This window comes from Zootoca vivipara, chromosome 6, assembly GCF_965207765.1.
Source record: "Zootoca vivipara chromosome 6, rZooViv2.hap1.1, whole genome shotgun sequence".
Classification (NCBI taxonomy): domain Eukaryota; kingdom Metazoa; phylum Chordata; class Lepidosauria; order Squamata; family Lacertidae; genus Zootoca; species Zootoca vivipara.
Genome location: NC_142589.1, coordinates 83,274,290 through 83,286,444, shown reverse-complemented (window position 1 = coordinate 83,286,444; position 12,155 = coordinate 83,274,290). Strand labels below are relative to the sequence as shown.

At 52.4% G+C, this 12,155-nt stretch overlaps 1 protein-coding gene across 1 annotated transcript; it reads right to left on the bottom strand.

Annotated features, from left to right (window-relative positions):
• Positions 1 to 83: 83 nt before the first annotated feature.
• On the bottom strand, positions 84 to 11,947 carry SPINT2 (serine peptidase inhibitor, Kunitz type 2). Its single transcript, XM_035118538.3, has 7 exons — positions 11,868 to 11,947; positions 7,332 to 7,496; positions 5,394 to 5,444; positions 5,112 to 5,168; positions 4,828 to 4,995; positions 3,229 to 3,303; positions 84 to 2,345 (listed from the first exon to the last, which is right to left on the bottom strand). Exons 1-7 carry the CDS (start codon positions 11,935 to 11,937, stop codon positions 2,179 to 2,181), a joined length of 753 nt encoding a protein of 250 aa, XP_034974429.1. The 5' UTR covers positions 11,938 to 11,947; the 3' UTR covers positions 84 to 2,178.
• Positions 11,948 to 12,155: the final 208 nt, after the last annotated feature.

The following is a 12,155-nucleotide window of genomic DNA, read 5'->3' as shown; positions in this document are numbered from 1 at the left end:
CCGGTGGGGTACGGGGGGGGGGGGGGAAGCTGCACACATACCTCCCCCCTCGCTGTCCAACACAAGATGACTCCAACCGCCGCAAGAGTTTGATCTGTTTTATTCAAAGACCTTCCAGACTTTAAAAGGCAATTAAAAGAACAATTCCAAAAAATTCAACACAATCAAGTTTCAATTTTTTAAAAAAGTATAAAAACCCACTCAATGCTACACACAAGTTGGATTTTGCTCAGAGAGAGGCACACCCTGGCTGCTCACCAAGGGGCGGGGAGCTGCTTCGGCTTGTCTGGAGGCGAGGAAGGGTCCCGGTCCGGCAGAACAAAAGCAGCCTCAGAGCGAGGGAGGGAGGGAGTCTGCCTTGCAGGGCAGTCGCTCCAGCTCCTGGGGGCACGAGGGGGGGGGAAATAAGTGGGTGTCAGTTCCTTGTTTTCTCCAAAGGAGGAGGTCCAGCAGCCTCATCTCCCAGGCAGGCAGGCAGGCAGGCAGGCAGGCAGGCAGGCAGGCAGGCAGGCAGGCAGGCAGGCAGGCAGGCAGGCAGGCTCCACGATTCTCAAGGAAGTGGCCTGCCTGTTTCTCCCGCCTGCCAGCCCTGCAGCTGGAGCCTGATGGTGCCTGAAAGATCAGGAAGAGGCAGACCTGTTCAGTGAAGCCTGTCCCAGAAGCACAAGATGATTTCAAGGCCACAGAGGAGGACCAAACTGAAAACCTGCCTCCCATTGTTTTTTTTCTCCTGAAGCTCCTGCTGCTGCAATGACTCTGTGGCAGGGACCAGAGGCCACACCAGGAAAGCACACCTGGGAAGGCCAGGAGAGAGAGGAGAGGCTGGTTCTGCCCCCAGAAAGGGGACAGGATGGAGGGATGGATGGGGAAGCTGCAGGCAGAAGGAAGAGAAGGCGGCTACAGCAGCAGCAGTTCAGACAAAGAGCAGGGCAGAGAGGAAAGGCCTCTCCGGCAAACGTAAAACTAGAACTCACTTCAATTGATCCAAAACAAAAGGGGAGGACAAGGCAGGAGCAGCTCAGGTAGGAGCGGAAGGGGCCAAAGCAAAGCAGGCCTTGAAAGGGGGGAATCAGCCTGCCTGCCTGGGGAGTGTCTTTCTGCGGAGAGCAGGGCCAGTCCCCTTTTGGGCAAGCAGAGCACCCAGTGGGGTCTGTCTGGGGTTGTGAGAAATGGCTGGAGTCTCCCTGGAAGCAGCAACAGCAGCCACCATCGCTTCCCACCCCCTCGCAACAAGAGGCCATAAAGCAGATGGCAAAGTCCACAAAAATACAGGCCGCTCCCTGCTCCTCACCCCTACACCAGGGCACATCGTGGCACACCAAAGACCGTGCCCAGGAAGAAGCAGGGCATTCCTGACCCGACAGAGACTTTGACCTCTCTCTCCCCCCCCCCCCAACTCTCAGGAGCAGCGCTGTGAACACTGGGGCAGGGGAATGAACATTCAGTGGGAGACGCTTCGCTCCCTCCCCTACAAAGCAAAATTTTGTACCATTGGGGAGGGGGAGAAGAGGGCCACCCCCCCCCCGCCTGGCCAATTTCTCCCTCTCTACCTTCACATCTCTACCCTGCAGTGAGGAGTCACAGCTTCATGGATTTGGAGACTCCAGCGTTGTGCTCCCCCACAAAAAAAAACTCCCACCATTCGCTGTAACAACTGGGCTTCACCGCCTGTGTTGAGAATCTCCCACAGACAAGATCCACGGGAATCTGGGAACGGCAGCGGATCCCAAGGCTGGGGAAGCGCCCCCCAACTTGCACTGCTTGCAGACTGTGGCATTGAGGAGGGGGGCTGTGATAAATGGGGGAGGGGGCAGGCCCTGCATCTTGGGGCTCTCCCATTTGCCCAGGCACCCTTCCCTTCCATGTTTGGGGCACAGGCCTCCCCCATGCTTCAAGTAACCTTTCCGGGGAGTTGGGGCCCCAGATATACCCCCCCCCCGCCCGTGTTCCTGCTCCCGGCGGCTGTGCTTAGAAGAGAAGGGGAGAGCAAACTTGGAGAGACAACCAGCGTCATGAGAAAGGAGCCCCCTCCCTGGGAGAGATTTATAATCCAAGTGTGTTCTACAAAGCTGGCCCCAGAGAGGGGACGGGTAGGGCGGGGGGAGAGCCCCTCGCCTCCATTATTTACATGCAGCTGGAGCCCCAGCCGGCCAGAGGGAGCCCGCCTGCCCCTGGCACTCAGAGGGTGTAGGCGTTGCTCATCAGGTACTCCTTGTCGTCCAGGGTGGTCCATACCGGCCCCAGGCTCAGCTGTGAGTTCCTCCGGCAGATCTTGACCAGGAAGAGCACCATGGAGCCCAGAAGGGCGGCCACCATCAGGGCCAGCAGCACCGCCAGCACCACCGCTGCGGAGGGGAAAGAGTTAAAGTGTCAGGGGAAGTTATTGTGAAGCTGCCTGTGTTACTTGGATCCGAGATTGGATTAAGTTAGAAAATACAGATCTGTTAGATCTGGAAGGACATGATAACAGATTTGGGTGGCATGCTTATTTGTGGTATAACAAAGGGAAAATACACAAAGGATTTCATAATCATACTAGCTGGCCCTTTCACGCGTTGCTGTGGCTTAGTCTGTGAAATGGGCCCTCAGAGTCTCCCAGTGGGTGGGATTTTGGGTGTATGTTTGATTTTGTTTGGTGGGGTGGGTGGGGAGTGGGTGGGATTTTGGGTGTGTGTTTGATTTTGTTTGGTGGGGTGGATGGGGAGTGGGCAGGAATTTGGCAGTATGGTGGATGTCCACTGGAGGGGGCAATTTGTTATACACAAATCCAGGTTTCTACCTGTCCTAGGTGTGTTTATGGACAATGTAAGTGGATAGAGACACTCTCACATGCGCTCCCGATGTTGTAGGTAAATATGAGGACGATGGGGTAAGCGGTTGTGGCGAAAGGTTCATTGGAACAAACATGCACCCTCTACATTTTTATATATATAGATAGATGGTACGTTTAAGTTAAGTCTGCTGCAACTGGATTTCTTATGGACAGGGCCAATCCTGAATATATTGGATTTGTGACCATTGTGCCCATTTGCCTTCAGTAGCAGCAAAGCTCTTCTGGATGAAATGCAATGGCCTCTGGTCTATTTATTGGGAATCCTGCAATGCGTTTTAAGTTTTTACTCTGCTAACTATATGTCAGAGTTCTGCTCTGGATGAATATTGAGGAGAGTCAGAGGCCTGGGCCCTGCGACCCCCCTCCCCCCACAACTCCCCCCTCCAGGCACCTACCTCTGGTGGAGTGCATCATGGGGTCCGGGAAGAGGTGGCTGTGCTGGTTGGGTTCCAACGGCTCTTCCGTTAAGTCTGAAAATTGGGGAGACACATCAGAAGGTGAGGTGAGCCCTGTGGCTGTATCAGGCCCAAGGGGGAAACACAGGATGCTCCAATAGGGAACCCCAAAGCAGGATCTGAGCACCAGAGCAACACTCTCCCCTCCTGGGGTTTCCAGTGACTGGCATTCAGAAGCATGGCTTCCTCTGGCTGTGGGGCAGAGCAGGGCCCTCGTGCCCTGGAGCCACGCAGAGCCCTCTCCTCCAGGACAAAAGGCAGCTGGTGAGAAGGGGCTGGGCCAGGGAGCCAAGGGCCAACCGTGCTGGTTTTGACCTCTAAAGCCTTAAATGGCTCAAGACCACAATACCTCAAGGAACGCCCTCTTTCCATATGGACCTACCCGGACCCTGAGATCATCTTCTGAGGCCCTTTTTCGTGTGCCTCCTCCTCGAGAGGTCCGAAGGGTGGCAACACAAGAACGGGGCCTTCTCTGCTGTGGCCCCCCATCTGTGGAATGCTCTCCCCAGGGAAGTTCGCCTGGTGCCTTCATTACACACCTTTAGGCACCAGGCAGAAACGTTCCTTTTTAACCAGTCCTTTGGTTGACCTGATCGACATCCTATACCCTTTTAAAATGTGGCTCTTTTTTGGGGGGAAAATTAATGGGTTATTGTTCTTATTTTGATTTTATATATTGTGATCTTTTCCGTGAACTGCCCTGAGCCCTCTGGGTATAGGGCAGTATATAAATTCACTCAATCAACCAATGCTCCAGCAGGAGAAGCCACGGGGAGTTGAGTCCTCAGAGTCCAGCCCAAATGAAGGCCTGGTGAGGACGGGATCGGGGCCTTCCTGGCAGGTCTCTGGAGGGGAGAAGTGAAGGAAGGAGCTCACTTCTCAAACACCTCTGAGCAGCAGCCGGGGGCCCCTGTTGCCAAATCCAGGAAACCTTGAGTCTTAATAAACCGGATGGCCCACATTCAAGGCTTTGGCAAATGGCCCTCCTGGAAAAGGCATCCCACAAACTAATAGGATCGAAAGGGCAGAGCTTGAACGACCGGTTTTCTTGCTATATGACAAGGCATGACAAGATACGCCTTCGACAAACACTGAGGCGCATTCAGAGCCACCAGGACAAACACCTGGCTCACCTGAGACAATGTAGAACCTCTAATCTCCATTAGGATGGGACTCCCAGGCAGAGAACGCTTTTATTTCTATAAATCTTTATTCTTTGCAAAGGGAACATACTCTGGAGCAGTGCTGGATCTGTGCCCTTTTGTCCCTCCATAATGTGATGCTTCCGTGGTTTAAATTTTTGATTCCCTTTCTCTCTTTTTGTCAAGTTTGCCCTTTTTTCCTTGGCTAACAAATCAATAAAAGTTTTAAAAAGAAGGGAGTGAGGAGTCTCTACAACTTTTCCTTGGATTTTGGGGACGGGAGGGAATGTGTGTGTGGGGGGGGGGGAACGTGCCCTTCCACCCTGGGCAAGGAAGCTTCCCACAAAGGAGCCCTTGGGGGTGGACTGACCTGGGCGCCCGGCCTGCCCCCTCTTACCTCCGTCTCTGGCGCACTGGAGGCAATGCTCCTCGTAGTCGTAGTTGTTCTTGTTGCCCCCGCAGCCGCCATAGATGAACATCTTGCAGGTCCGGGTCTCAAGGTCAAAGTGCCAACGGGGGAAGGCTCCGCGGCAGCGGCCTACCTCTGGGGGGGCAGCACAGAACTCTGGGGGGGGGGAGGAAAATGAGACTCGAAGGTGCCCTTGGAGAGAGGCCAGAAGTGGCGGGGAGCTGGAGCCACCTCTCCCCCGTCAGCTGCCACCCCTGCCCCGCCCCAGTTACCTTGGAAGCCCTTTCGGTCGTCTCCCGGCAGACGGCGGTGGCCGGATCCGGACGCGGCTGTCAGGGAGGGAAGGCAGAGCAAGTCAGTCCAGAGCCCACGCTTGGCCCCTTTGGCAAACTCCTAGACGCCCCTGCGAGGAAGGCCACCCATTCACGGGGCGTAGGGTGCCATGAGTCTCCCTGTGCAATGAGGGGCCAGGCACAGAGCTCCCTCCCAGCCCCTGGGGGAAGGCAGCCTCTGCCCCACCCCGAGACCTTCTCACCCGGCTCCTGGCTCCTTACCCTTGCTGGTGGGTCCTGCTGCTTCTCCTTCTGTGTCCCCCCTGCTGCCATCTGAAAGCCAAGAGAGTGTGTCAGGCCGTCGCAGCCAAGACTCCCCAAGGTGGGCACTGAGCCCGGGGGGAGACTGCGAGGCCACAGCAGTGTCTGCTCTCCTCCCAATCCGTGAAAAGGAGGAGAGGCTGAAGGAGCGTCTCCATCCCCCCATTGTTCAGCCCGGACACTGAGGTCCAGCTCTGAGGGTCTTCTGGCGGTTCCCTCCCTGCGAGAAGCAAAGTTACAGGGAACCAGGCAGAGGGCCTTCTCAGTAGTGGCACCCACCCTGTGGAACGCCCTCCCACCAGATGTCAAGGAAATAGGCAACTATCTGACTTTTAGAAGACATCTGAAGGCACCCCTGTTTTTAATGTGTGGTGTTTTATTGTATTTTTAATATTCTGTTGGGAGCCGCCCAGAGTGGCTGGGGAAACCTAGCAAGATGGGTGGGGTAGAAATATTATTGTTGTTGTTGTTGTTAAGCCAGAAAGTCCACCTCCCCAGAGGTGCCTGGCAGACTTTGGAAGAAACATCCTCCATTTCATTCAGGGATCTCTAAATCCGGCACAGGGGACCTCCAGTCCAGCTGGGGGCTTGCAAATCATCGCGGTTGTTGTGGTTGAATTTTTTTTACTATACTTTTCCGTGTATAAGACTAGGGTTTTTTCTGATAAAATAATGTTGAAAATTGGAGGTGATCATATACATGCATAGTGTAGAGTGGAAATTTTCTTAATTTTGAGTCCCCCCAAATAGGGGCGTCTTATACATGGGAAAATATTGTATATCCCGCCTTTATCCCTATCCTACCTTTGTCTCCAACAGGGACTCAACACGGCTTACAGATAAAGTGGAACTATAATGATGAAACAATTAATAGAATAAAAAGTGTGTCTGTCTGTCTGTCTATCTATCTATCTGGCATGGGTCAATTCAATGTCAGTTGTCTCCCAGCTCCATCTGGTACGCAGGATGTCCGCAGACTGTCTGGCCAGAGTGGTGCATGCTCTGGTTATCTCCCGCTTGGACTACTGCAATGTGCTCTATGTGGGGCTACCTTTGAAGGTGACCCGGAAACTGCAATTAATCCAGAATGTGGCAGCCAGACTGGTGACTGGCAGTGGCCGCTGAGGTCCTGAAAGACCTACATTGGCTCCCAGGACATTTCCAAGGACAATTCAAAGTGTTGGTGCTGACCTAAACAGCCTCCGCCCACTCCCCATTTCAGATTTTATTTGATTTTATATTTGTATTCCACTTTTCCAACAACAAATGTTGAATTTAAGCAGCTCATATTAGCGTTTAAAAAAACAAACCCGTAACAACAATCTTATAAAGCATACAACCATTGCACTGATTTTTTAAACTGTTCTTATTGGTGGAATTGTTTTTAAATGTTTGTACGTTTCTACATATGGATTGTTGTAAATTGATTTTTAAAACCCTTGTTTTATGATTTGCAGCTGTTTTCATTTGTGTGTATATCATTGCAACCTGCCCTGGGACCTTTGGGTGGACAGTGGATAAGAAATAAGACAGTGGATAAGAAATTATATATGCACATATAACAATTAATACAATTAATTTTAGTTGTAAACAACTAAAACCTTTGGCAGGATTAGAGTAATGCTCGTAATATTAAAAAAAGTTGATAATATTCTTTTAACAACTCAGAGGAAGTAAGATAAGCAGGTGGAAAATTGGGTTGATAATGGTATAAGCATGGAAGGGCAGAGGGAAGCCAAGGGATTCAAAGAATCCTAAAAGAGGAGGTGATTGATGTGTTTGGATTTAAATGTTAAGTAAAATTTAATAAAAATATTTTTAAAAAACAATACAATTCTGTAAAGTCCCAGATGGTTCATATGCACCAGAATACACCCCCCACCCCCCCACCCCACTCACCTGCAGCGCAGATCTGGCGACACTTGTCGACCGAGACAAAATTGTTGGCGTTTCCCCGGCAGCCGCCATAGATGAACTCCTGGCAGGCCTGGCTGGAGGCGTTGAACCACCAGCGGGGGAAAGCAGCACGGCAGCGCCCCACCACCTTGGGCAGGTAGCAATCGTCTGGAAGGAAGCAGAGGGGAGCAGCATGCTGAGTGGCTCTTGCAACCAGAAGGGGACTTATCCAGATGCTCAGGGGTAGGGGTAGGGGTTAGAACAGCGCCGGATTTACATGTAAGCTAAAGAAGCTCTAGCTTAGGGGCCCTCTCTCTTGGGGCCCCCCAAAAAGTTAAAGGTTAATGTACATTTCCAAAATAAAAGATAAAAAAACAAATGAAATAAAACCTACATCCAGCAATGTTGGGTCGGCTCTGCTCCCTCAAATATCTCTGGTTTGCTCTATATAGGGTGCCTACATTCTGCATGGACTGGTTGCAGGGCAACATGGGCAAATGGCTTGATATACCTATTCGGTCCATAAATTACTATATAGCATATATTCAACACAAAAACCAGCGGCAATTTGTTGCTGACAAAGGACAGCTGGACATATCAAGGACCCCATTACCTTCAGGAGCTGAGGGCCTCATCAAACCTCAATCAGGCCCTGCCTGGAACCCAATCCCATGTAACACCCCTCGCAGGCCCAATTGCAGATTCCCCCCCTGACCCTTGGGAAGGGAGGAAGAAAAGAGGCCTTGTGACCCCCCCACCAACATTCTCCTTCTCCCCCCCCCCTAACCAGATGACTTTGAGTCCCTGGCTGCAACGTCCTCCACCACCCCACACTGGCTACGGAGTGGGTCCCCGCCCGGGAGGTGGGCTCCCCTATGGCCCAGAGATCTTCGGCTCCCTGCCGCGCCCGGACCCCCCCCCCCCAGGCCTGCCGGACTACAGATAGACAAACAAACAAACAAACAAACAGACAGATGATAGATATTGCTGTCTTCCTCTCTCCCTGACTTCTCCAACTGCCAATCTCCAACTGACACCCAACAGCCAACACAATCGGCCAACTGGCACCCATTTCTGGAGCCCTCCGTGAACCAGAGTCACGGCCTCCACAGGAAAGGTGCTGTTTTTAAACAGGATTCCACTACATTTTGGGGCGGGTGATTCTCATTTGCTTCTCACACAGATAAGTCAACTTTGCGCAGCTACCCAGAGAGTATTTGCTTGATGTTTATGTTACCGGAGTTCTCTGCTTGCTAGGTAACTTAGGAGTTAAATGTAGATCTACCGGTAAATATGGACCTGGGCGTCCCTTTGGAGTTAATCCGTTCTCAGACTCACAGTGTTTTTGTTTTTATAACGTTGCTAGTTATTAAAAGATAAAAGCTCAATAATAAAGGAAGGGAGAGCGCGGAAGGGAAGCCGGCATTCAAAGCTTTGCTCGGGATGCTACGGCACAATGAGAGAGAAAGTGCACCTCTGAGCATACGCAGACTGCCTTCCCTTAGCCCAGCCCCCAGGATGACGCTTCAGGCAAAACTATCGGATGCTCATCCCCACCAGGCCTCCTCCGTTTGTGGCAAAGCAGCAGCAACCTCAAGAGCACTTTCTCCAACCACTGGCAAAACCCTTCACAAGGAGAGCCGCCCTCGACTATGGTGGCACCCCAGTCTGCCCCGGGGGTGGGGGTGGGGGGCAAGGGGAGTCAATTCCTCCCTCCATGTGAAGCAGTGGGGGGGGTGTCCCTTTGCACAGAGGCCAGGCCACATCTGGGAGAATTCTCCCTTGGCAATGACAATGGGTAGATCACAAGCAATTACTGGGAAAAATGTCTCTCGATGTCCAAGGAGACAATATTAATTTAACAGCTTAAAACTGTAATAAGTCCTCTTCTTAGGAGATGCTGGAAGAATTTAGGGGGCGTCTCTTAGGATTATTATTGACATATTTATTTGTACCCCACCTTTTTCCCTGACAGGAAATCAAGGCGGCTTACGGATGAAAACAAGAACAGCTCAAGTTCTCTGACAAACTGGCCCAACAAGGAATGGCAAAAAAAAAAAGGACTTGTGGAAAATTCAGATCATAAAATGAAATTGGCCCAAGGCCTGAAGCACAAAGACTCTTTTGTAACTGAATCTCACAGCTTCATTATGCAAGTGGCCAACCTAAGAACTGAAAATGACACCCTTCACAGCAGAAAACTTTTTGGCTAACTTAAAACTGTTTATCGCCTTCTGTACAAACAGAAGTTTGGGGGAAAGAATTTGCGCTGTTCGGTTGTTATTTTGCATGTATTGCCTTAGAATCACCTTCTGAGGATGGGATATTCCAGCATTTATCCGTGCAGTATGTTGCTGTTCTATGTTGAAAGACTTTGATTTTTTTTAAAAGCAAACTGCTGGACTATGCTGAAATGGCAAAACTGACTGGGAGACTCTGGAATCAAGAAGATAAGGACTTTAAAAAAAGAATAGGGAAAAATTATAGTGTACTTAGGAGACCATTGTAATCAAATAAAAACACTAGCTGGACGGTAAAAAAATCTTGGAAGGAAACGGAAAATATGGACAATTTAGAGAAATGAAAAATGTGGAGAATGTAATGAGATGCAGGGGGTAAGTCACGAGATTCAGAGAATCCCATATATGGATATGGTAGAAGTTTTTCCTTTTTATAATTGTGGATTTTGTTTTGTAAAAAAATAGTTACAAAGAAAAAAAATTTTTTTAAAAAATTAAGAGATGGGGGGTAGTCCTGTTCTGCTCTTCTGCAGGTTTAAGGAAGGTGAGCGGGGCATGGAAGGAATAACCAAGACCCCAAAGTGGCACATGGAGGAAGTTTCTAGTGGAGGCGGAAGGATGCAACACTTAGCAGGGTTGTTGTAAGAAAAACTTGCAATGTTAAGGATTTGTACCTTTTTGTATTTAATTTAAAAAATTGTGATTAACGGAAGGAGTGAAACATAAATGGGAAAATGTTTAAATGCTATGAAGTAATAATGAATTATGGAAACCATGAGACTGGGGTGGGAGGGAATCGGATCTCGATGGAGCAAATATGTCATGAGTACAATAAGGATTTGTTTAAATGTAATAAAATGGGAACTTAATAAATATAAGAATAATAAAAAGGAAGGATGCCCTGTGCAGGACGGTGCCCCCTCCCCACCAGGAAGTCTTGTCTCCGCCAGGCAGGCCCCCATGGCCTGGTGATTCAGGGAGAGCAGCTCAGATGACCTCACCACCAACAGGCTGAACCAGTTTGGCTGCCCAGCCCTGCGGAACCCAGGTTCCCTTCCCACCTGGCCAGGCCAGTTCAGGAGGAGGTGGAGGAGGCAGCCTGGAAGCCTGACCCAGAAAGGCTGTTTTCTTTCGCCCACAAAGCAGTGAAGGTAGGTTTCCATGCTCACAGGTACACTCTCTCCCTCTCCAACAAAATACAGTAAAGAGCTCTCTGGACCAAGCTCAGCGCAGCCAGAGCGCAAAGCCCAGCCACGGAATGAGCCACGGGGGATCTGTCCTTGCGCTGCAGGGGGTTGGACTGGATGACCCCTGGAGTGCCCTCCAACACTCCAATTCTGTGATCTTGCCCCCTTGGGTCCAGGGAGCACAGCCTAAAAAACTCATCCTTGGGTGTCAGGGAGGAAAGGGGGGGGGAACCAGCCAGGAGGCGGACAGAAGTCCTATCCCACATAATTCCCAAACTGGCCTGTCAAGAGTGCCAGGGGGCACAACAGTCGGCCCATTGTGCCCTCACTGCCTCTGCCAATCCACACATGGGACCCAAGTCCTCCCTCCAGCGAGGGGTAAACACACGAGGGGGCAAACCCAGCCAGATGTATAAATAATACATTATTATTATTATTATTATTATTAACAACAGACACGATCTGGGCAGCAGGCCAACCTCCTGGAGCGGCCCAGGGCGAGGAGGGCAACTCAGACCCCTGGCACAGACCCCCCCAACCAGCCCCTCTATCCAGGGCTATAAGCGGGGTGGGGTCTCTCTCTTCCCGGCCCTCCCACCTTCCACGCCTCGCGCAGCATTCGCACCTGCCCCCTGGCATAGAGGAACTGAACCAGAAACAATGGGCACACGCGGGGGGGGGGCTTGGCAAACACACCTGGGCAGAGGCAGTCCCGGGCAGAGAGATCACTTCCTCTTCCTCCTCCCGGGGAGGGGGAGGGGAACCTGCTCACCTTCGCTGGGAAGCCGCGCCCCGCCTTTCCCCTCCCTCCCTCCCCCCGGGGGGCGACACAGGGGGCTTTCCCCTACCCCAATGGGGCCCCATAGAGCCACAGGGGGACCACCGCAGAGGCAGGGAGGGAGGGCCGGTCAAGGATGGGAGCCCCCCCCAAAAAGACAAGGGATCGGGCAGCCATTGTCCCTCGGGGAGGGGGAGGGGCCCGCAGAGAAGCCCCGCCCCCTTCCGCGGCCTGGGGGGGGCGGCGGTTGACGGCGCCCCCCCGGAGGGAGAGAAAGAGATAGAAAGCAAGAGGAACTTTCTTCCTGTGATTCCCGACCCCCCCTCCCTCTCACCTGGCAGCGCCTCGGCGGCGGCGCCCAACACCATCGCGGCCATCAGGATCAGCCCCGCGCTGCGCCCCATCCTGGCTGCCTGCGAAGCCCCAACTGCGCTCGCCGCGCCCGCCGCCCCCAGACCCCGCAGGTGAGCCCCGCCCCCCGGGCACGGGCCACCAACCGCCGCGCCCGACGTCACGAGGGAGCCGGCCACGCCCCTCGGCGCACCTGCCCCGGGGCGGGGGAGCCGAAGAGGCCACGCCCTCCGGCCGGGCTCCGGATGCTGCCGGCCCGTGTCCGGCGCGA